Genomic DNA, 26,374 nt, shown 5'->3' on the forward strand with positions numbered 1-26,374 from the left:
TTAGTCGTTCTCTGCTGTTCTTTATATTCTGACCACTCATCTGACTGCCACTCATCTTTGCGCACTTACATGCTTTTTCCTTAAGTTTGATGCTTTCCCTAACTTCTTTAGTTAACCACGGATAATGAGTCCACTCTTTTGAATTTTTCTTATATTTGGAATATACTTATTCTGTGTATTCTGAAATATCCCCTTAAATGTCTGCCATTGCTCTCTCTATTGATCTATCCCCTAGCCTGGTATCCCAATTCACTTCAGCTAGCTCAGCTTTCATGCCCACATAGTTTCCCTTGTTTAAGTTTAAAATAGTAGTCTTAGACCCACTTTTCTCCCTTTCAAACTGGATGTAAAATTCAATCATACTATGGTTGCTGCTATTTTGGGGTGCCTTCACTCTGAGGCCATTAATTAATCCTGTCACATTACACAATACCAAGTCTAATATAACCTTTTGCTTTTATAATATAACCTGCTGTCTGGTTGGCTCCAGAGCGTGCATTCTGTGAACTCATCCAGGCTACTACTGCAATCTGATTTTTCCAGTTTATATGTAGATTAAAGTCACCCATCACTATTGCCTTCCCTTTATCACAAGCACCCAATATTTCTCCTTGTCCTACATTGTGATTACTGTTATATAGACCACTCCCATTAGTGACTTCTTTCCCCTATTATTCCTCATCTCCACCCAACCTGATTTTACATCCTGATTCCCTGATCCAAGGTTATCTCTAACTATTGCACCAATGTCATCTTTGCTTAACAGTGCTACCCCTCCACCTTTACCTAGCTTCCTATTCTTTGTGAATGTTGTATACCCCTCAGTATTCAGGACCCAATCCTTGTCAACCTGCAGCCATGTCTCCGCAATGACTATGTAATCATATTTATTTGCTTCAATGTGTGCTATCAATTTGCTTACTTTGTTATGAATGCTACATGCTTTCAGATACAGAGCCTTTAGTCTTTTTGTTATCTTTGTGACATATAACCTTTATTCTTTGTGCATTCTTAGGTTTTTTTCTCTCTGTCCCTTCCTGCCCATATTACCACTTTCCTCTCTTACTTTGCCTTCACTCTTTGATATAACACATCTTGCCACATTTGTCCCCTTGCCCCCACTATTTAGTGTAAATCCTCTCTACTTCCCTAATTTTGCGGTTCGCAAAAACACCAGCCCCAGCACGGTTCAGATGTAGACCATCCCAATGGTACAGCCCCCACTTTCCCCAGCACTGATGCCAGTGCCCTACAAACTGGAACCCACTTCTCCCACACCAGTCTTTGAGCCACGTATTCATCTATCTAATTTTATGTACCCTGTGCCAATTTGCACACGGCTCAGATAATAACCAGAGATTATAACCTTTGAGGTCCTAGCTCTTCATAGCCTCTATGCCGAACTTCTTTCCTAGTTCAACCATGTCATTGGTACCTACATGGACCACAGCAACTGGATCCTCCCCCTCCTACTGCATGGTCCACTCCAGCCCTGAGCATAGTAGAAGACACAAAAATCATCTTCGTAGTGAAAAATCAGTGGGAAAAGGGAGGCAGAAGCTTAAAACGATTATTATCATTAAAGAAAAACTACTGGGAAAACTATTGGGATGAAAGGCTGACAAGTTCCCTGGACCTGATGGCCAAGACCTGATCTTGAAAGAACCCTTTAGAGATAATTGATGCATTGGTTGTAATCTTCCAAAATCCCCTAGATTCTGGAAAGGTCCCAGTGGATTGGAAAACCGTGAATGTAATGCCACTCAAGAAAGGAGTTCCCTTTATCCACCTTGCTTGTTACACTCTCAAAGAACTCTAATAAGTTTGCCAAACATGATTTTCTTTTCATAAAAGCATGCTGATTCAATTGTATTATGATTTTCTAAATGTCCTGCTACTATTTCCTTAATAATAGATTCCAGCATTTTTCCAATAACAGATGTTAGACTAACTGGCCTATAGCTCCTGCGATCTGGCTCCCTCCAAAAATGTTTCCTTCAGTTGCCTTTGGTTCTTCTGCCAGTCACCTCTGCTATGGAACGTTTCTCCTTGTTGTTTGTTGAAGTCATCAAAACTCTGCTGCCTGTATTCTATTTATGCCAAGTCCCATTCATTTATTACCACTGTGCGAGCTGAGCTACATTGGCTGCTGGTCAAGCAATGCCACTTTTAAAATTCTCATCACAGCCCCACCCTAACTCTGTGATCTCCTCCAGCCTCACAACCCTTCAAGATATCTGCACTCATCTAATTCTATCCTCTTCAACATCCCTGATTTTAGTTGTCCCACCAATGGTGACCAGTTCCTGAGCTCTGTAATTCCCTCCCTCTGCCTATTTCTCTACCTCTGTACCTCCCTTTCCTCCTTTAAGACCTTCTTTAAATCTAACTCTTTGGCCAGGTTTTTGGCCATCTACTCTAATATTGTTTGATGTGGTCCAGTGTCAAAATTTGCTTCATAATACACCTGTGAAGTACCTTGAAACAGTTTGTTAGTTATTAGTAAAAGCACTATATAAATCTAAGTTGTTGTTGTAACTATCTCTTTGTATTTGAATACAATATAATGCTCCATCTGAGGCCTAATCAATGTTTAATAAAGATTTAGCATAACTTCCTTGCTTTTGTATTATGTGCCTCAGTTAATAAAGCCAAGGATACAATATCCTATTTTAACAGCTTGTCCTGACACTTTCAAAGATTTTTATACATGCTTCCTCCAGAATTCTCTCTGTTCCTGCACCATCTTTAAATTGTACTTTTTAGTTTATATTACCTCTCCTCCATTCTTTCTTACAAAATGCATCAGTGGACACTTTCTGTGTTAAATATCATCTGCCCATTCTATCATTCTGTCTATATCATTGGTTACTACGTTTTTGCACTTCATGTCATCTGTAAACATACAAACAAGGAGCAGGAGTAGGCCATTCAACCACTCAAGCCTGCTCTGCCATTAAATCAGATCATGGCTAATCTGATAATAACCTGAAATCTGCATCCCACCTCCCCCCAATAACCTATCACCCCCTTGCTTACCAAGAATCTATCCACCTCTGCCTTAAAAATATTCAAAACTCTGCTTCCACCACCTTTTCAGGAAGAGAGTTACAAAGACTCACGATCCTCTGAGTGAAAAGATTTCAACTCATCTCTGTTTTAAATGAGCAACCCCTTATTTTTAAACCGTGACCCCTAGTTCTAAGTTCTCCCACAAGAGGAAACATCCTCTTCACATCCAACCTGTCAAGACACTTCAGGATCTTATTTGTTCCAATCAAGTAGCCTCTTACTCTTCTAAACTCCAGTGGATACAATCCTAGCCTGTCCAACCTTTCCTCATAAGATAACCCGCCCATTCCAGGTATTAGTCTGGTAAACCTTCTATGAACTGCTTCCAATGCATTTATATCCTTCCTTAAATAAGGTGACCAATACTGTGCACAGTGCTCCAAATGTGGTCTCACTAGTGCCCTGTACAACAGAAGCATAACCTCCCTACTTTTGTATTCAATTACCCTCACAGTAAATGATAACATACGATTAGCTATCCTAATTACTTACTGTACCTGCATACTAGCCTTTTGTGATTCATGCACTAAGACACCCAGATCCCTCTGCACCTCAGAGCTCTGCAATCTCTCACCATTTAGATAATTTTCTTATCTTTCATTCTTCCTGCCAAAATGGACAATTTCACATTTTCCCAAATAATACTCCATTTGGCAGATCCTTACCCACTCACTTAACCTATCTATATCTTTTTGTACCTTCATTATGCCCCCTTCACAGCTTACTTTCCTACCTGTCTTTGTGTCATCAGCAAATTTGACAACCATCCCACCCATCCCTTCATCCAAGTCATTTATATAAATTGTAAACAGTTGAGGCCCCAGCACTGATCCCTGTGGCACACCACTCGTTACATCTTGCCAACCTGAAAAAGACTCTACTCTCTGCTTCCTATTAGCCAGCCAATCTTCTATCCATGCCATTATGTTACCCCCTACACCATGACTCTTTAATTTCCACAATAATCTTTGATGTGGCATTTTATCAAATGCCTTCTGGAAATCTAAGTACAGTACATCCACCAGTTCCCCTTTAACCATACCACATGTTACTTCCTCAACTCCAATAAGTTGGTTAAACATGATTTCACTTTCACAAAACCATGTTGACACTGCCTGATGACCTTGAGCTTATCCAAGTGCCCTGCTATAACTTCTTTAATAAAGCTTCTAACATTTTCCCTATGACAGATCCTAAACTAACTGGCCTGTAGTTGCCTGTTTTCTGTCTCCCTCCCTTTTTGAATAATGGAGTTACATTTGCTTTCTTCCAATCTAATAGGACCTTCCCCGAATCTAGGGCATTTTGGAAAATTAAAACCAATGCATAACTATCTCACCAGACACTTCTTTTAAGACCCTAGGATGAAGCCCATCAGGATCCGGGCTCTTGTAAGCTCCAACAATTTACTCAGTACCACTTCTCTGGAGATTGTAATTTTCCTGAGTTCCTCCCTCCCTTCCATTTCCTGATTTATAGCTGCTTCTGAGATGTTACTTGTATCCTCTATAGTGAAAACTGATGCAAAATACCTGTTCAATTCATCTGCCACCTCCTTGTTTTCTATTATCAATTCTCCATACTCACTTTCTAGAGGACCAATGTTCACTTTGTTAACCCGGTTCTTTTTATAATATTTATTAAAACTCATACTGTTTGTTTTTATATTTCTGGCTAGCTTTCTCTCATACTCTAATTTTTCTCACCTTATTAGTCTTTTAGTCATTCTTTGCTGTTCCTTATATTCTGTCCAATCTTCTGACCTTCCATCTGTCTTTGCACAATTATGTGCTTTTTCTTTAAGTTTGATACTATCTTTAACCTTTCTAGTTAACCACGGATGGCGTGTCCTTGGACTTTTTTCTTACTCGTTGGAATGTATCTATTCTGTGCATTCTGAAATATCCCTTTAAATATTAGACACTGCATCTCTATTGACCTATCACTTAACCTAATTTGCCAATACACTTTAGCCAGCACAGATTTCATGCCCTCACAATTGCTCTTATTTATGTTTAAAAACATAGTTTCGGACCCACTCCTCTCTCCCTCAAACTGAATGTAAAATTCAATCATATTGTGGTCACTGCTACCTAGGGGCACCTTCACTATGAGATCATTAATTATTCCTATCTCACTGCACAATACCAGGTCTAGTATAGCTTGCTCTCTGGCTGGCTCCAGAACATGCTGTTCTAAGAAACTATCCGAAAAACATTCAATGTACTCCTCTTCTAGGCTATCTTTGCCCATCTGACTTTTCCAGCCTATATATAAATTAAAATCTCCCATGATTATCACCGTGCCTTTCTGACAAGCTCCAATTTGTTCTTCCTTTATGCTGCACCCTACCATGTGGTTACTGTTAGGGGCCTGTACACGACTCACACAAGAGACCTCTTGCCTTCACCATTTCTCATCTCTACCCAAACCGTTTCCATATCCTGGTTTCCTGAACTTAGGTCAGCCCTCTCTATTGTGCTAATGCCATCATTAACAAAAGAGACCCCCTCCACCTTTTCCTCGCTTCCCGTCCTTCCTAAATATTCCATACCCTTCAATACCCAGGTCCCAATCCATGTCCTCCTGCAGCCATGTCTTCGTAATGGCTATCAAATCATAATTATTTATTTCTATATGTGCGCTCAGTTCACCTGATTTGTTTGGAATGCTACATGCATTCAGATACAGAGGTATAGAGCTTTTAGTTTTATCCTTTTATTCTTTTTATAACCTCTAGTTTCATCTGCTGATTTACTGTTAGATTTGTACTCAAACAGAAACTTTGAAATTATGCCCAGTGAACCCAAATCCAGCCATACCCAATAATATCAAAAAGGTTAATGATCCTAATACTGACCCCTGGGAGCACCAGTGCACACTTCCCTCCAGTCTGAAAAACAACCATTCACCACAACTCCCTGCTTTCTGCCTCTTAGTCATTTTTAAAATCTCACAGCCACTGGCTCTTTAATTTTGCTAACAAGTCTCGAGATCCAGTAACAGAAGAGACAGTGACACTGAACCTGACTAAGTATCCAATTCCGCAGGAACCTTTTGATCTGAGAACAGGCTATTTTACATGAAGTATTATCCAGTGAGTCAGGGTTAATTTGTAATCTTATTAGTAAAGGATCCTCTGAGGCAGAGTAATCTTAACATGATTGAATTTCAGATAAAGTTTGACAGTGATGCGGTTAAGTCTGAAACAAAGGTCTTAATTTTAAACAAAGCCACTAATGGATATACGGGAGGCAATTTGTTTAAAGTAGATATGGAAATTAGATGAAAATATATGACCCTGGATAAACAATGAGATACATTTTAAAAAGGTTCATAATTCTCATAATTCTCAAAATAAACATTCCCTTGAGAAATAAACACTGCACTGGATAAGTGGTATAACCGGGGCTAATGAGAGAAGTTAAAGATGGTATTGGATTGGAAGAGCTTACAATTTTGTCAAAAAGAGTAGTAAGCCTGAGGATTTGGAAGGATTTTAAATCAGCAAAGGGTGACAAAGAAAGTGAAAGGGAAAAAAATCAAATGTGAGAGTAAACTAACAAGAAACTTTAAAAAAATAAGATCTACAAGCATGTGACAAGGAAAAGATTAGCAAAAGTAAATGTGGGTACTTTAGTGGCAGAGACAGGAGAAATTATATTGAGAAATAAGGAAATGGCAGGGATGATATACAAATCTGCCTTCAGATAGTGGTTTTGATCTTCTAGAATTCCCAAGATTCTGGAATGGCCTCTTGGATTGGCAGGTAACAAATGTAACCCTGATGCTCAAGAAAGGAGGGAGAGATAAAACCGGAAACTGTAGGCTGGCTAGCCTGGCACCAGTAATAGGGAAAATGCTAGAATCTATTCTTAAGGATGCGGTAAAAAGGCAATTGGAATATCACAATATGATCAGGCAGAGTTAACACGGTTTTATGAAAGGTAAGTCATGTTTGACAAATGTATTAGTACTTGTTGAAGGTCTAACTAACGGTAGGTCAGATGGAACTAGTGAATGGAGTATATTTGGATTTTCAGAAGGCATTCACTAAGGTCTCACACAGAAATTGTTGCACAAGATTAGTGCTCATGGGATGTTAATATATTTGTCTGCATTGAGGAACAGAAAAGGAGAGAGTAGGAATAAACAGATCATTTTCAGATTGACGGGGTGCAACTAGTGAAGTGCTGGAGAGCTCATTGTTTGGGCCTCAGCTTTTTGCGCCTTGCTAGAACTTTGCAGAGGGCAGCTAAGAGACAACCATATTGCTGTACAAAAACAGAATTACCTGGAAAAACTCAGCAGGTCTGGCAGCATCGGTGGAGAAGAAAAGAGTTGACGTTTCGGGTCCACATGACCCTTCAACAGAACTGAAGTATAGTTAGGAGAGGGGTGAAATATATGGCAAGACACTCAAGGTACAGCTCTACTGGACAGTTCCTCTGACATGTCCTCCTTCTTCCAAACCGAGGTTTTCCACCCATGGTCGTTGACAGGGCCCTCAACCGTGTCCGGCCCATCTCCCGTGCATCCACCCTCACGCCTTCTTCTCCCTCCCAGAAACATGATAGGGTCCCCCTTGTCCTCACTTATCACCCCACCAGCCTCCGCATTCAAAGGATCATCCTCCGCCATTTCCGCCAACTCCAGCATGATGCCACCACCAAACACATCTTCCCTTCACCCCCCCGGCGGCATCCCGTAGGGATCGTTCCCTCCGGGACACCCTGGTCCACTCCTCCATCACCCCCTACTCCTCAACCCCCACCTATTGCACCTCCCCATGCCCACGCAGAAGATGCAACACCTGCCCCTTCACTTCCTCTCTCCTCACCGTCCAAGGGCCCAAACACTCCTTTCAAGTGAAGCAGCATTTCACTTGCATTTCCCCTAACTTAGTCTACTGCATTCGTTGCTCCCAATGCGGTCTCCTCTACATTGGAGAGACCAAACGCAAACTGGGCGACCGCTTTGCAGAACCCCTGCGGTCTGTCCGCAAGAAAGACCCAAACCTCCCTGTCGCTTGCCATTTTAACACTCCACCCTGCTCTCTTGCCCACATGTCTGTCCTTGGCTTGCTGCATTGTTCCAGTGAAGCCCAACGCAAACTGGAGGAACAGCACCTCATCTTCCGACTAGGCACTGTACAGCCTTCCGGGCTGAATATTGAATTCAACAACTTTAGATCTTAAACTCCCCCTCCCCCCATCCCCATCCCCTTTCCGTTTCCTCCCCCTCCCTTTTGTTTTTTTTTGTTTTTTTTTCAATAATTTATATAGATTTTTCTTTTCCCACCTATTTCCATTATTTTTAAATCTACAACTAATACCTTGTCAGTCTTTCCACCCCACTCCCACTAGAGCTGTACCTTGAGTGTCCTGCCATCCATTCTTAATTAGCACTTTTCTTAGATAATATCACCACCTTCAACACCTCTTTGATCCTTTTGTCTGTGACATCTTTTGATTATCTGCTCCTATCACTGCTTGCTTGTCCCTACAACCACCCCACCCTCAGCTTCTCTCCCCCCGCCCCCCACCTTAAACCAGCTTATATTTCACCCCTCTCCTAACTATACTTCAGTTCTGTTGAAGGGTCATGTGGACCCGAAACGTCAACTCTTTTCTTCTCCACCGATGCCGCCAGACCTGCTGAGTTTTTCCAGGTAATTGTGTTTTTGTTTTGGATTTCCAGCATCCGCAGTAGTTTTTTGTTTTTATCACCATATTGCTGTGTCTGGGCTCATATTTGACCAGACGGGTAAAGTTAGCAGTTTTCCTTCCCTAAGTGACATTTGGAACCAGATGGATTTTCCCGACATTCTGGCAGTTACATGGTTGGCAGTACTGAACCTAGAGGCTGAATTTGACACCGCCCCCTGAAGTAAAAGTCGGCCGTGAGCTCACCTTTGCTTGCCTGGCCCACCATGCAGCCATTTAACGCCTGTCGGGCCTTTCATTTACTTGAGGCGGGCCTTCCAAGAGGAAGTCTCACCTCCGAGAGCTGTCAGCCAATTGGAGGGCGACAGCTCTCTTGTCCCAGCAGTGCCACCATTAGCAGTGATCACCTCTGAAACTGCAGGCAGCCCCAAAGAGGAGCCCAGACTTAAAAGTAAGTCTGGGGCATTGCTGGGACCAGGCTGGCAGGCCCTGATGAGGAGAGTAGGTGTTTGGGAACGTCAGGCCATGTCAGGGCAAGGATGAGAAGAAACCTAGGGAGGGAGAATTACCCTGGGAGGGGGGCCTCCAATGGGCACAGGGTGCCTGAAAAGGAAGCACCCCTCGTTACTTGGCCAGTCCAATAGGTTTTTCCTGGCGGGCTGGAGACTTGATACTGGTCTCTGACACCGCAGATAAAATCCCCAGGTGGTTGCGAGAAGGGCCACTTAAGGGTCTTGTTAAGTCCATGGGTGAACAAGCTGCCCAATACCTACTCCACTGCTAGTAAAATCAGTAGGGACAGCTAGGCGGTTGGCAGGGCACCAATGTCATGGTGCCCAATTTTACACCTGCCATCCCACCGCTGGTGGGGGGGGAACGGGGGTGATAATTTCCAGCCTAGAAAGTGGATTTTAACAGCCCTCTGGGAATGGTCTGGGAGGTGGTGAGGGGCCTTAAAATGACACAGAAAGGCATCAATCTCTCCGCATAGGACAACCCTCTTACCCCATAAATCAATCTAGGGAAACTTTGTTACACTTCTTCTGAGGCAAGTATATCTTTCCTGCCCCTTGTCTAATGGAGGGGAGGTTGGCGGACAGCCCTCCCACCCAGAAGTCAGTTGAGCACCTAAGTGGCCAATTAAGACTTCTTGCCACAGCTGGCATTTTACCAGTGACAAGGGAGCCTTCTGCCGTATGAGGGGACTGCTTGGTGAACCTTGGTGGCCTCCCCGGAGGCTCAGGGCATGGGTACCTACTATTTAGGCATCTTTTAGCCCATGGAGCATTTCCCTGCTGGAAATGGCCGCCACCACAGCAATGGCGTCACCTACACTCACCAAATCCCCACCTCCTTGGAGGTCCATCCTGACTGGTCCCAGTGGCCCCAGACCCCGCACACCTGGTTGTGAGGGCACTCTCCTTCCATCATGTGTGATTATTCTGGGTGCAGTCCCAGCAGTAGCCACTGCTACCTGGGGCAGCATCTGTCCTTTATAGGGTCAGCCATCCTGGCAGCAGCCAGTTAATTGGCTGCCGCTGACCAGATGTGGCCCTGAAGCTGGTTCCTCCCCCCAACCTTTTGGGCCTATCGGCAGGACCCCAGACACCAGCACAAAATTCATCGCTAGATTTTTATTCTATTCCAGAATTATTTAATTAACCATATTAAAATTCCCCAGCTGCCATGGTGGGATACAAATCCATGTCTCCAGATCATGAATACAGACTCTTAAACCACAAGCCAGTAACCAATAACCAATCCAATCTATATTAATGACTTTGATGAGGGCACCATGTGTAGTATATCCAAGTTTGCTGATAATAATAATATGGGAAGGAAAGGTGTGAGGATGTATGGAGGCTGCAAAGAAATATAGGGTTGGGCCTGTTTTTGGCAGTGGGTGGAGGGAGCACAAAAAATTGGCTAGCCCTCTACCTTCCCACCCACCACTGAGCTCACACCTCTAATACGCTAGATGGGTTTGTGCCAAAATCACCAGCCTGCCCAACATATCTAAATAAATAGTTAAAGGTCATTTAAGCTTGTTAACATGCCATAATACGGTTGGCAGGGCAGTCGGGGGAAGTGGTCAGGCAGTTTTTAAAGACCATCATGAACAAAGGCGGGAAGGAAGGGAAGAGCAAATGGTATGTAGCCTTTATTGCAAAGGAGTTGGAGTAAAAGAGTGAGGAAGTCTTGCAATTGTATAATGCTCTGGCAAGACCACACCTGAAATACTGTGTATAGTTTTAGTCTATGTATTTAAGGAAAGATATACTTGCCTCAGAAGAGGTGTAACAAAGTTTCCTTAGTTTGATTTATGGGATGAGAGGGTTGTCCTACGAGGAGAGATTGAGCAGAATATTCTTTATTCTCTGGAGTTTAGAATAATGAGAGATGATCTCATTGAGAAGTGTGAAAAAGGGTGATTGCTGAGAGGCTTTTTCCACCCTGTCCTCACAACAGGTGTGATTAAAAAACCTCTACATAACCATGGTATAAATTAAAATGTGCAGAGACCACCTATATACAACTGCATAAATTTTGTTATTTTTAATTCATAAATCCACACCAGTGGTTGCAAACACCTAGTTTGATTGACAATTGACCCAGTGTCCATAATAGCAGTCCCAGTCAAGAAAGTGTTAAAGCCACCAAGAAAGAATCACAGTTCTGTTTGAGCTTTTTGATAGCATTTTAACAATCTTAAAATTGGCAGGACTAGTTAATAACGTGGTTTAACAGGATGCTGCCAGCATTTATTGCCATCTTCAGAGGGCATTTAAGAGTCAGACATATTGCTGTGGGCCTGGAGTCACATGTAGGCCAGACCAGGTAAGGATGGTAAATTTCCTTCTCTAAAGGACACTAGTGAACCAGATGGGTTTTTACGACAATTGACAATGGTTTCGTGGTCATCATCAGACTTTTAATGCCAGATTTTTTATTGAATTCAAATTTCACCACCTGCTGTGGTGGGATTCAAACCCAGGTCCCCAGAGCATTACTCTAGCTCTCTGGAACACCAGCCCAATGACAATAGCATTATGCCACCACCTCCCCATGACTGGAACAGTTCAGACTGTTCTTGAAACAGAGAGGATTAAGAAGTGACAAAAATAAAAATACCTGGAAAAACTCAGCAGGTCTGACAGCATCTGCGGAGAGGAACACAGTTAACGTTTCCAGTCCGTATGACTCTTCAACAAAACTAAGGAAAAATAGAAGAGAGGTGAAATATAAGCTGGTCTAAGGGGGGTGGGACAAGTAGAGGTGGATAGAGGGCCAGTGATAGGTGGAGATTGCCAAAAGATGTCATAGATAAAAGGACAAAGAGGTGTTGACGGTGGTGATATTAGCTAAGAAATGTGCTAATAGGTGACATTAAAGGTAGAAAGCAGGACGAGCAAGGTACAGATAGCCCTAGTAGGGGTGGGGTAGGGGGAAGGGATCGAAATAGGCTGAAAGGTAGAGATAAAACAATGGATGGAAATACATTTAAAAATAATGGAAATAGGTGGGAAAAGAAAAATCTATATAAATTATTGGAAAAAAGGGGGATCGGAAAGGGGGTGGGGATGGAGGAGAGAGTTCATGATCTAAAGCTGTTGAACTCAATATTCTGTACGGAAGACTGTCAAGTGCCTAGTCGGAAGATGAGGTGCTGTTCTCTCCAGTTTGCGTTGAGCTTCACTGGAACATTGCAGCAGGCTAAGGACGGACATGTGGGCATGAGAGCAGGATGGAGTGTTGAAATGGCAAGCGACGGAGGTCTGGGTCATGCTTGCGGACAGACCAAAGGTGTTCCGCAAAGCGGTCACCCAGTCTGCGTTTGGTCTCTCCAATGCGGTTTGCATTGGGAGCAGTGAATGCAGTAGACTAAATTGAGGGAAGTGCAAGTGAAATGCTGCTTCACTTGAAAGGAGTGTTTGGGCCCTTGGACGGTGAGGAGAGGGGAAGTAAAGGCGCAGGTGTTGCACCTTTTGCGGCAATCTCCACCTATCACTGGCCCTCTATCCAGATCTACTTGTCCCACCCCCCCTTAAACCAGCTTACATTTCACCTCTCTTCTATTTTTCCTTAGTTCTGTTGAAGAGTCATACGGACTCGAAACGTTAACTGTGTTCCTCTCCGCAGATGCTGTCAGACCTGCTGAGTTTTTCCAGGTATTTTTATTTTTGTTTTTGTTTTGGATTTCCAGCAGCCGCAGTTTTTTGCTTTTATTTTAGGATTAAGAGGTGACTTAATAGAGGTTTTCAAAGTGAACAGAAATTATAATGTAATACGTAAAGGCTGTTCCCTCTGGCAAGTGAGTTAGTAACCAGAGTCAATAGTTTTCAAACCATGGCAAAAGATCTGGATAGGAGCCGAGGAAACATTTTGCACTCAGACTGATGTAGGGATCTGGAATGGCCTACCTGAAAAGGCAGTAAAAGCTGATTTTGTAACTAGTTTTAACAGGGAATTGAACAGTTACTTGAGGATTAGGAACTTTAAGGGTTACAGAAATAAGCAGGGATGTAGTAATAAATGTGACTGCTCTTTCAAAAAGTGAGCAGGGATACGACGGGCTGAATAGCCTCCTTTTCTGAAATATGTTTCTATTATACTAGTGTTAAAAAAGACTTAAAAATATACCTGTAAAAGCTGAGAGTAGAAACAGCATGAACCCTGCCTCATTCTCTCCCAAACTGGGGTAATTATATTGATGTGAGGCATGTGCGGAACATCAACATCAGCATAGACCTATTGGGCCTAACGTTGTAAATAATGACCTATAAAATGTACTAATGTAGAACTGTCAAACTATCTAAACATTAGAATGCAGTACTGATTTGTAGTTGTGGCATTAAGGGGCTATGATGAATAACAGCCTGTTGGTGTGGTTTATTTAACAGCTGACCATGCCCACCCCAATGCCTGAGTACCTGAATGTACATTACATCTGTGAATCTGCCTCCAGACTTCTCTTCCTCTCCATGCACTGGGCCAGATCCATTCCAGCATTCCAGGCTCTAGGGTAAGTCTTGCAATTCACACATCCTGGCTGGGAGGACTACTATTATTATATCATTGTTTAAAAAGGGAAGAAATGATAGACTGAGTAATTACTGACTAGTCAACGTAACTTCAGTGGTGGGCAAATTGTTGGAAAAATCCTGAGGAACAGTGTAAACTGTCATTTGGAAAGACACAGATTATTCAACAACAATCAGCATGGATTTATTTAAGGGAAGGCCTTGCTTGACTAACTTGATTGAATTTTTTGAGGAGGTGACAAGGAGGGTCGATGAGGTAGCGCACTTGATGTGGTCAACATGGATATTAACAAAGCATTTGCCAAATTAAAAACTCATGCCATCCAAGAGAAAGTGGTAAGTTGACTCTAAAATAGTTCAGTGGCAGGAGGCAAAGGGGAATGGTCGATGGCGGTTTTGTAACTGGAAGGCTAATCCCAGTGGGGATCGCAGGGCTCAAAACTGGGTCCCTTGCTGTTTGTGGTATATATCAATGATTTAGACTTAAATGTTTGGGGCATGATTGAGAAGTTTTTAAATGATACAAACATTGGTCATATGGTTGTTAGTGAGGAAGAATGCTTTAGACTGCTGGAAAATATAGATGGTCTTTTTAGTTGGCAGTAAAATGGAAAATGGAATTTAATCCAGATAAGTGTGAGATAATGCATTTTGGGAGGTGCAACAAGGCAAGGGAATGCACAATAAATGTTACGATACTGAGAAGTGCAGAGGAACAGAGGGACCTGATTGCATGTCCACAGACTCCTGAAGGTAGCAGGACTTGTAGATAAGTTGGTTAACAAGGCATACTGGATACTTTTTATTATTAGCCAAGGCATAGAACATAAAAGAAGAAATATTATGCTGGAACTGAAAAACACTAGTTAGGCTACAGCTGGAAGACTGCTTGCAGCTCTGATCACTACATTATGGAAAGGATGTAATCATACTAGACAGGGTACAAGGGATTCACAAGGATGTTTCCAGGAATGGAGAATTTTACCTATGGGTAAAGATTGACCAAGCTGGGTGGTTGTTTTTGAAACAGATGCAGCTAAGGAGAAGTTTAAGTGGTATGTGAAATTACGAGGAGCTTAGGTAGAGTGAGTAGGAAGGACCTACTGCCCTTAGCAGAGAGATCAGTAACCAGAGGGCATAGATTTAAAGTAATTAGTTAGATGCATTCGAAGGGAGTTCAGGAGAAGTGTTTTTACACAAAAGGAGGTGGACAACTGGAACTTGCTGCCTGAAAGGTGGTGGAGGCAGAAACCCTCATCGCTTTAAAAAAACACTTGGATATGCACTTAAAAAATTGCAAACTACAGTAAAGCCATCTGAATTAAACATGCAGACAAAGCATGAACAGAGTGTGACAAAGCAGATAGCAGCAGTCCTCAAAGCTGATGTCGAAACAAAGGAAAGTACTGCCCTGAAACAGCAAGGCTCTGCTACAACTGATACTGGTACCACGGCAACACAAAGAAGGATACATGGTTTTGAATGTAAATTCAAACTTCAGAATGATGAAGCAATCGCTCTTGCTAGAAAAGAATTAGAAAAACTCATGCTGAATGGGGATATAAAAAGCAAAAAGAATTTTAAAAGAATTTGTGAACTGAGGCCACAGCTGGAGTAGTGTATGCAGTTCTGGTCACCACATTATAGGAAGGATGTGATTGCACTGGAGGGGGTGCAGAGAAGATTCACCAGGATGTTGCCTGGGATGAAACATTTAAGTTATGAAGAGAGGTTGGTAGACTTGGCTTGTTTTCATTGGAGCAGAGAAGACTGAGGGGTGACCTGATCGAGGTGTACAAGATTATGAGGGGCATGGACAGGGTGGATAGGGAGCAGCTGTTCCTCTTAGCTGAAGGGTCAGTCACGAGGGGGCATAAGTTCTAGGTGAGGGGCAGGAGGTTTAGGGGGAATGTGAGGAAAAACTTTTTTACCCAGGGGGTGGTGATGGTCTGGAATGCGCTGCCTGGGAGGGTGGTGGAGGCAGGTTGCCTCCCATCCTTTAAAAAGTACCTGGATGAGCACTTGGCACGTCATAACATTCAAGGCTATGGGCCAAGTGCTGGTAAATGGGATTAGGTAGGTAGGTCAGGTGTTTCTCACGTGTCGGTGCAGACTCGGTGGGCTGAAGGGCCTCTTCTGCACTGTGTGATTCTGGGACTAGAATGGAATATCAAGAATCTGATCATCGACATAACCCTGACAAAGTTCCTAAAATAGCTAAAGAGCAAAATAATGAATTGTTTACACAGAAGGACACAAAGTTAAACATGTTTCACCTGAAAAATAAAATCAAAGGATTAAATCATGAAAACAAGCTTAAAGTGATCCTGAATTTGAATAGGTTAAGACTAAGAAAGAGGTTTTGCATAGGGAGTATGGGCTGCTAGGGAGTAAATTAAAAAGCAGAATCTCAAAGGTAATAAACTCTGGCTCAAAGATTAATGTGGGAGAAATGGGTTTCGATTCATGGGACACTGGCACCAGTACTGTGAAAAGTAGTTGCTGTACCCATTGAGAAGGTCTTCATCTGCAACCTGCTGGGACCAGTGTTTTGGTGAGTTGTATAACTAGATAGGGCAGTAGAGAGGGCTTTAAACTAAATAGTGGGGTCAAGGAGCACATGAGGGAAGATGTGGTAAATAAAAGGAAAAAGACAGGGCTTCATCGTTCTGAAGTTTTAATTTATGAGCAAGGTAGCAATAAGGGTAAAGACAATCAGAGTGTGGTAGGGAGGGACAGAGCATACAAACCTAACAGTGCAACAGCAGATAAAGTCAGAGTTTGCAAAAATAATTAAAAGGCAGAACTGAAGGCTCAGTACCTGAATGCCCGTAGCATTCACAACAAAACAGATGAATCGTCAGCTCAAACAAAATAAATATGTATGATTTGATAGCCATTATGGAGACGTGGCTGCAAGGTAACCATTGCTGGGACTTGAATATTCAAGGATACTTGACATTTTGAAGGACAGGAAGCTAGGAATAGGAGGTGGGTTAACCCTGTTAATTAAGGATGACATTAATACACTAGTGAGAGATGACCTTGGCTCTAAAGATCAAGATGTAGAATCAGTTTGGATAGAGTAAAGGAATAACAAAGGGAAGATGTCAATTGCGGGACTAGTTTATAGGTTCCCCAACAGTAACTAAATTGTAGGACAGGGTATACAAGATTTTAATGGGGGCTTATGAGAAAGGTAATCTGTGATTTTTATCTACAAGTAGATTGGACAAATCAGTTCTGCAAAGGTAGCCTGGAAGATGAGTTCGCAGAGTATTTTCAGGACAATTTCTTAGATCAGCGTGTACTAAAGCCCAGCAGAGAGCAAGCCATTCTAGACCTGGCAGTATGCAATGAGGCAAGATTAATTAATGACCCCATAGTAAAGGAGCCTCAGGTAGTGATCATAACATTATTGAATTTTGCATTCAGTTTGAGGAAGGGAAGAGTGGGTCAAAGACTAGTGTTTTAAACTTAAATAAACATGATCGTAATGAATGGCGGGGCAGACTCGAGGGGCTGAATTGCCTACTCCTGCTCCTAGTTCTTATGTTCTTATGTTCTAAAGGCAATTCTGAAGGGATGAAGACAGGGCTGGCTAAAGTGAACTGGGAAATTAGGTTAAGTGGACATGCAGTGTTAGAGATTTAAGGAGATATTTCATAGCATCAGCAAAGATACATCCCAGTGAGAAACAAAGACTCTAGGGGTAGAATCTGCGGCTCAGCGAGGGGGAGTAGGACCCGCTCACTGAGGCGTAAAATGATGAGCGGTGACATCAGGCGTGCGTCCCAATGTCACCGTGCGTCATTTAGATTTTCAGCGCGGCGGGTGTGCAGCCAACTCGGTTGCGCGCCCGCTGAACTGTCAAAGGCCTATTAAGGTTTCATGAACATTTTTAAAGTGTTTGAAAAATTTTTAATAAAATTAATGGACATGTCCCAGCTCATGTGACAGTTTCACATGAGGGAACATGTCCTTAAAATTTATTTTTTACCTTCGTTCAATGTTTTATAAGTGAAAGTAATCTCCCTGAGGCACCTCTGTGCCTCAGGGAGATTTCTGCGCTCTTTCACGCACATGTGTGAAAGAACGCACTCCCCGACTCAGACAACACCTCCCGCCTGCACAGGGAGCGCTCAGCCCATGTAAAATGGGGGCGCCCAGCCGATCAAGGGCGCCGATTGGCTGCGCACCCGCCACTGCACATCCCGCCTGACGAGGAGAAAATTCTCCCCTAGGAAAAGGATACACCTTCCGTGGCTAACTAAGGAAGCTAAAGATAGTATGAAATTGAAAGAAAAAAGCATACAATGATGCAAAGTTTAGTAGTAGGTTAGAAGATTGGACAGAATTTAAAAACTAGCAAAGAGTGACAGAAGAAGTAATGAGGAGAGAGAAATTAGAACATGCGAGAAAGCCAGCTAGAGCCTGAAAAGAAGTGGCTGCAGACATTGTAGATGCATTGCTTGTAATTTTCCAAAACTCCATAGATTTTGGAACGGTCCCATCAGATTTGAAAGTGACAAATGTAACTCCTCTATTCAAGAAAGTGGGGGGATGGAAAGCAGGCAACTGCAGACCAATTGATCTAACATCTGTTAAAGGAAAAATGCTAGGATCTATTATGGAGGAGGTTATAGCAGGGCACTTAGAAAATCTTAATGCAATTAGACAGAGTCAACATAGTTTTGTGAAAAAAAACCATGTTTAATTTATTGGAGCTCTTTGAGGAAGTAACAAGTAACGTAGATAATGTAGATGCACTGTACTTGGATTCCAAAAAGGCATTTGATAAGGTGCCACATCAAAGGTTACTACACAAAATAAGAGCTCATGGTGAAGAGGGAAACATATTAGCAAGGATAAAGGATTGGTTAGCCAACGGGGAGCAGAGCATCGGGATAAATGAGTCATTTCCGGGTTGGCAACTGTAACCAGTGGATTGCCACAGGGAGTGCTGCGGCCTCAAACTATTTACAATCGATATAAATGACTTGATTGAAGGGACTGAATATATGGTTGCTAAATTTATTGATGATACAAAGATAGGTAGGAAAGTAAGTGTGAAGAGGACATAAAGAGTCTACAAAGAGATTTAAATAGGTTAAGTGAGTGGACAAAAAATTTGGCAGATGGAGTATAATGTGGGAAAATGTGAGCTTGTCCACTTTGGCAGGAAGAATAGAAAATCACTATACTATTTAAACGGGGAGGGATTGCAGAACCCTGAGGTACAGAGGGATCTGGGTGTCCTGGTACATGAATCACAAAGTTAGTATGCAGGTGCAGCAAGTGATTAGGAAGGCAAATGGAATGTTGTTGTCTATTGCAAGGGGAATGGAATATAAAAGTAGGTAAGTTTTGCTACAGTTGTGTAGAGCATGGTGAGGCCACATCTGGAGTACTGTGTACAATTTAGTCTCCTTACTTGAGAAAGGATATAATAGCATTACAGGCAGTTCAGAGAAGATTCACTCAGCTGATTCCTGGGATGAAAGAGTTTTCTTCCGAAGAAAGTTTGGACAGGCTGGGCCTGTATCCTTTGGAGCTTAGAAGAATGAGAGGTGATCTTATTGAAACGTATATGATCCTGAGGGGAAATGACAGGGTGAATGCTGAAAGGATGCTTTCCCTTGTGGGAGAGATGAGGACTGAGGGACACGGTTTAAAAATAAGGAGTCTCCCATTTAAGATGGCGATGATAATTTTTTTCTGTCAGTGGGTCAGTAGTCTGTTAAATTCTGTTCCCCAGAGAGCAGTGGAGGCTGGATCATTGAATATTCTTAAGGCTGAATTAGATAGATCCTTGATTGACAAGAGAGTCAAAAGTAAGAGAGAATATACAGAAAAGTGGAGTTGAGGCCAGAATTAGATCCGGCATGATCTTATCAAATGGTTTGAGGGACCGAATGGCCTTCTCATGCTTCATATGTTCATATGTGTTCTTAGAATGAGAACAATTCAGAAGTCTGGTGGAGGCTTTCTTCGTAGACATTTTTGTTCAAACATTATAAAATCTGTGGACATGGAGAAGATCTGAGATCGGGGCAGAATCTTCCATTTTTGAAACTAAGTGCAGTGGTGGGCGGGTTCCGCGATGTGGAACTCATATTCAAAGGGCTACTCTCTTCAGGGGTCTCAGACAACCATTAGCGAGAGACACACATCACCAATGTCTCACAGAAACGTTCAGATCACCACCATCTCATTTATCATGCTTCTCACACTGTACCCTCAGCCCTTTCTGGAGAGGGCTCACCACACACGGGGCATGCATCTCACCCAGCCTCTGCTTCATCCCTTCTCATCACATGCCTTTCTTTTGTCTTCATCCAGGGCAAGCTGGCTCGCAACAGGCAGGAAAGATCGCAGACCAGGGGAGGGATGGCTGACATAATTGCCCTCACAGAGTTCGAGGAGGATGTCGCCGAGAATGCTGGGAACGCTTCTTTGGGGAAGGGAAGATCGGAATGTCTCAGCAACCTAGTATGAATCATATCTCCATCAGTTCATCACATTCTGCCCATCACAGTGAGTGACATGCAATCTTGTAATCCGCATGCTCATGAACTAACACTCTCTCCTCTTTCTTATAGGCTCCAGCAGATCGAGGCCCACAAGGATGGCCAAGATAAGTCCCAGTTCCTAGACCATGTCGTAAGAGGAAGCTGAGGAAGAACCATCACTGCGCTCATCAGCACCCTCCACCAGTACAGAGACGCACACCTCGGTGGGGCATAGTTTCAGATTAGGCTAGGGCTCACCTGCTGGAGAATACCTCACTGACACATCCCGCAGCAGTCTGAGGCAGGGACAGCCCAGGTCTCCGGCACTCTGAGCGCTACTGGAGACCAGCCACCCGCTCAGTCTGAGTCAGATGATGAGCCTCTGAAAGCGGCAGCCAATTCGATGCTGGAGATGCAACATCAGGCAGAGATGCAGTGGTCACTTAGCAGACTAGAGTGAAGAATGGGAGGAGTCTGTCTGCGTTCTGTCTGATGTTGTGGTGCTGACATGCGAGCACCTTGAGGTCACCATGGTGACCACCATGGACACTTTGGTCCAGCAGGTTTTGCCTGATTTGCGGTTGGCCCTGGACTCCATGGCCACATGACTCCATAGTGGGCACCATCAAAGTCTAGGTGAGAGGGGGACGAGGCACCTTGACCTCCCCCCAAGTGCCCCTTCTCCTCATGGAGTCAGGGAGGGGCCCTCGGGCGTTCACAGGGAGGATGACTGTCAGCCAGACATCCCGGGGAGCTCCACTCAGGACATTCCAAGGAAGCCTAGCCGCTCCAATTCCCCTCTACCTGTGACCGCATCCACTTCAGCTGCTCAGGCTGAGTAGAGTGCATCTGCCCTGAGCAGATGACCCTTATCAAGCTGGGGTCCTCCAGGCCTCGGGCCATCAGAGAACGTTCGCCAAGGTCATCATAGACATCAGGACGGAGCAGTCAGCAGGCTGCCTCCACCTCTGCTGTGGATGTCGGGGCACCCAGGCGTAGTAGTAGGGTTAGGAAAGTAAAGAAATATTGATATCGCTTATGGGTCCCCACTTAAAAATATTGCACTTTAAAAAAAATGTTTAATGTTCATGTGAATGGCTTGGTCAACTGAAACTGTTGGGATTAAGTACATTTGAATTTTCTTATTTCGAGGTTTAGCCACCCTGCCACTCAGTGATAGTGTCCCTCTGTGAGATTCGCATTCATGTGATGTCAACCTCACGCATACCAAGATAGTTTCTGCACCCTTGTGTGATGCCAGAGAGGTGTGTTAAAATCTTTATTGGAAGTGTGTGATTAAAGCACTTGTAACCCTTCTTCCTCACAAAATACCATTGTGTAAGGGCAGCTCAGCAGCCTTGAGGGATTAGTGGCAGTTGTGTCTCCTCAGTGGTAGTGTCAAAGGACAAGATGTGGTCGGGAGGAGGACATTCCAACCATGTCCTCATCTCACAGGCCACTATAGTTTCTCATTAATGTGGTGACAACTGCTTGAGGTAAGTTTTCACATCATTCTCACTGTTGAGTGGACTCTCACTTCCCAGAGCGAATGCATATAGGGGGCACCACTGACCTTCTTAGAGATCATGGTCTAGTGAATCATGGGGCTGGAAGTTGCCACTGTGGATATGGAACTAGCTCTCAATGTCAGGTTGGACACCTAGTCATTGAAATGGAATGGCATCCAGGGACAGGAGAAATCTGGCCATCTCCCCTTGCCTTCACTTTACTCCACCTGGAATCTGGTAGCTATTAAAGTGGCATGGGCATGTCTTCCACATCTTGCTTCCACTATGGTGTCAACCTGTGGAAGCTGACCCTCATCATCCTCTTCAGGTTCCTGGGCCTCCTTATCTTCATCCTCCATGGAGCTCTCATCCTCTGGCAAGAGGTCACCTCTTTGCAGTGCCAGGTTGTGAAGGACGCAACACACAACGATGATGTGGGAAACCCCACTGAGAGTGTACTGTAGTGCGTCACCTGAGCGATCCAGACATCTGACACGCATCTTCAGAATGCCAATGGTCTGCTCGATTAGGGACCATGTGAGCTGCATTGTTACTCTCCTCCGAACCACTCTGAGGCCAACGCAGTGGTGTCAGCAGCCAGCATTTCAGTGGGTATTCCCAAGCAGTCAGCCCTGTAGATGCTCAGGCTCTTTGAAAATCTGAGGCACCTGGGAGTGACTGAGGATGTGTGAGTCATAGCAGCTCCCAGGGTACTTGGCAAAAATGTGCATTATGTGCTTCCGATGATCGCACATCTGTTGAACATTAATGGAATGATAGCCTTTACGGTTGATAAGCATTAAGGGCTGCTGCCATGGAACCCTTAAAGCCACATTGGTACAGCCAATTGTACCCTGCACTCTTGGGAAGCCTGAGGTGGCTGCTAAGGTGTTGAATCTTGCAGCCTGACTATCTTCGTCGAGAGCAAACCTCACATGGTGATGTGTCTTGCTGTAGAGGACATCTGTGACCCCCTTGATGCATCTATGTGTGGTGGACTGAGAGATGCCACACAGGTCCCCTGTGGATCCCTGGAACGATCCGCAGGCAAAGAAATTGAGCGCAGCGGCCACCTTCAAAGCCATTGGCAGGGGATAGCCTCCCAATCCATGGAGTGTTAGGTCTTCATGAAGAATGTGGCAGATGTGATCTACCAGAACTTGGGACAAATGCAGATGTGGGTGGCATTGTCTCTCACTCATCTGTAAAAACGAGAGTTTTCTTCAGTATACCCTAGGTCTGGCAAGTCACCTCCGTTGCCTGGGTCTCTCCTCATGACCTTCATGTTCTTGCTGTGGCTCCCCTTGACCCTGGAACTCAGGCGGGGCCTGCTCCTGAAGCTGCGCACGGCATTGCCTCTTCCTCCTTCTCCTCCATTGAATTAGAGCCCTCAAAAAGGTAGCATTGAACACTGGATCCATAATTGTTTTATCCTTCTCTCTGAAATGAAAGATTCGATAGATTAATGATTAACGGGTGAACATAGTGAAACTCATAATCTGTAGCCAATAGAAGCTGTAATGGCCTATAGTAGTTTCAGCCCCATTAGCTGTGCCTTGATACAGCCATTTATCTGAGGTGCTAACAGACACACCGCGGTGACCAAGATGCCACCCTTGAGACTTAACATCTGAATCCCACAGAGGTTGGAGAAAGTTTGAATGACATGTGCGACCTGATCTAGCTCGGTGTTCCAATCTCAGATCTGGCATACTAATTAACAATAGGTTGCTCATGATTAATAACTGGATGCCTTTTGGCCATTAGGAATGCCAATTCTGGAAAGCACATGGCAGTCCTCCATTGATGGGATGCCATATATGCAGCACCTGTATCTCCTTATTGTTGCCTGCATTCCCAAATTTCACATTCCTGTGTGTTAATGTTGAAATGTAGTGACTGTACTGTTAAGCCATAGACTCCTATATTTCCCTGTTACAGCGCTGAGGCATGGGTTCCAATGGCTACCTTCAAAAGGAGGTCTTCCTCTCTCTCAGCTCAGACTCCAGTTTACTCTTGTGGCACCAACAAGCTAGAGGGCCCCCAGAAAAGGCCCCTTAGTCCAGCAGTACGTTCCTCCCACACTGCTTCAGACTCTTGCCGTGCAGATTCGCTTCTACTTTCAACTTATAACTGCACCATTATTGCACTAGTGCAAGATGGTGGCTCTGCGCTATTACTTTGAGACCAACTTCGATGCTCCCTCTCTGTCTGTGGATGTCAAAAGGACATTTCCTCTTGTGGGTGAGTCCAGAACTAGGGGGCATTGTTTTAAAATTAGGGGTCACCCTTATTGGACAGAGATGAGGAGAAATTTTTTCTCTGGGGGTTGTGCGACTTTGGAACTCTCTGTCTCAGAAGGTGGTGGAGGCGGAGTCATTGAATATTTTTAAGACGGAGGCGGATAGATTCTTGTTAGGCAAGGGAATCAAAGGTTATCGGGGGTAGTTGGGAATGTGGAACCCAAAACACAAACAGATCAGCCATGATTTTATTGAATGGTAGAACAGGCCCAAGACCTGAATGGCCTACTTTTGCTCCTATTTCATTTGTTCGTATGAACGTTGCCCCAGAAATTTACCTCACGATGTGAAGGTCGAGCTCCCTCTGTTATTCTCCAGCCTCCCCGAGTAATAATGGAGCCCACTGTTGTTGTGGTTGACATTCCAACTCTCCCCCTGAGCCCATCATTGCTGATGTGCCCATGCCCCATGTGGACCTCTTTCCTCCCCATCTAGAGGCTCCATGCATGGTCACCTAGCAAGGAGAACCCCACCCCCCCAAGGAAAACTTCAAAAACCCAATCCCCTCTGGCTTTATTATGTTTTCCCCAACTACAGGCTGCAGATGCCTCCCACCTGCAGCCTAGCACAGAGACAGAAAAGCCCATGAATGTTGTGCACCCTACACACCAAGCTATGCATTACTCCAATGGAGCACACAGCCCTTGCCTCTCTCTGGAGCGGGAGTGCAATGTGGTGCCATGAATAGTCCTGAGCATGGCCCTCTATGCCTCAGCACTATCTGAACTCTCTTAGAATTGACTGTGAGCTCCACAGAGCCCCAGCACTGTCACTACTCTGTCACTCGTGACTGTAACCCCCAAGAGTATTACTGCTCTCTAACCCCTGACTGTAAACCCCAGGAGTGTCCCAACTCTCTGACTCCTGATTGCAAACCCCAGGAGTGTCTCTACTCTCTCACTCCTGACTGTAAATCGCAAGACTGTGTTTACTCTCTGACTCCAGCCTGTAAACCCCAAGAGTGTCTCTACTCTCTCACTCTCCTGACTGTAACCCCAGGAGTGTTTCTACTCTCTGACTCCAGGCTATAAACTCCTGGAGTGTCTCTACTCTCTTGACTCCTGACTGTAAACCCCAAGAGTCTCTCTACTTTCTGACTCCTCACTGTGAGCCCCAGCAGTGTGTATACTCCCTCGCTCCTGACTGTAAGCGCAGGACCATCTCTACTCTCTCACTCTGGACTGTAAACCCCAGGATCTTCTCTACCCTCTGACTCCTGATTGTAAGTTCCAGGAGTGTCTTTACTCTCTGACTCCTGACTATAAACCCCAGGAGTGTCTCTACTCCCTGACACCTGACAGTAATCCCCAGGACTATCTTTAGGCTCTGGCAACTGACTGTAAGCCCAAGGATCCTCTCTACTCCCTGACTCCTTACTATATGCCCCAGGAGTGTCTCTAATCTCTGACTACAGACTGTAAACCCCAGGACTGTCTCTACTCTCTGACCCCTGACTGTGAGGCGAGAAGTATCTCTACACTCTGATTCCTGGCAGTAAACCCCAGAATTGTCTGTACCCTCTGACCCCTGACTGTAAGCTCCAGGACGCTTTCTACTCCTTATCCCTATCTGTAAACCCTAGCACTATCTCTATTCTCTGCCTTCTGACTGGAAATCCCCAGAGTTTCTCTACCCTCTGATTCCATATTGTAAGCCCCAAGGCTAGCGATACTCTCTGACTCATGACTGTAAACCCCAGGAGTGTCCCTACTCTCTCTCACTCCTGATTCTGAGCCTCAGGAGTGTCCCAACTCTCAGACTCCTGACTGCAAACCCCAGGAATGTCTCTACTCTCTCACTCCTGACTGTAAATCGCAGGACTGTGTCTACTCTCTGACTCCAAACTGTAAACCCCAGCAATGTGTCTACTCCCTGACTCTTCACTGTCAGCGCAGGACTGTCTCTACTCTCTGAGCCCTGACTGTAAACCCCAGGAGTGTCTCTACTGTCTGACGCCTCACTGTGAACCCCAGCAGTGTGTATATTCCTTGACTTCTCACTGTCAGCGCAGGACTGTCTCTACTCTCTGAGCCCTGACTGTAACTCCCAGGAGTGTCTCTGCTCTTTGACCCCTGACTGTAAACCCCAGGACCATCTCTACTGTCTGACTCCTGACCGTAAACCCCAGGACCATCTCTACTGTCTGACTCCTGACTGTAAACCCCAGGACCATCTCTACTGTCTGACTCCTGACTGTAAACCCCAGGAGTGTCTCTAATCTCTGACACCTCATTGTAAACCACAGAAGTGCCTCCACTCTCGCACTCCTTA

At 44.3% G+C, this 26,374-nt stretch overlaps 1 protein-coding gene across 3 annotated transcripts in view; it reads left to right on the forward strand.

The window, feature by feature from the left end:
• Positions 1 to 26,374, forward strand: part of nr2c2 (nuclear receptor subfamily 2, group C, member 2) — a 258,076-nt gene that overhangs the window by 165,975 nt on the left and 65,727 nt on the right. For all 3 annotated transcript variants that reach the window (XM_078543883.1, XM_078543882.1, XM_078543881.1), the window contains one exon: positions 13,640 to 13,761. In XM_078543883.1, the coding sequence (XP_078400009.1) occupies positions 13,640 to 13,761 (122 nt within the window). The remainder of the gene's footprint in view (positions 1 to 13,639; positions 13,762 to 26,374) is intronic.

Source organism: Cetorhinus maximus, chromosome 6 (genome assembly GCF_964194155.1).
Source record: "Cetorhinus maximus chromosome 6, sCetMax3.hap1.1, whole genome shotgun sequence".
Lineage (NCBI taxonomy): Eukaryota > Metazoa > Chordata > Chondrichthyes > Lamniformes > Cetorhinidae > Cetorhinus > Cetorhinus maximus.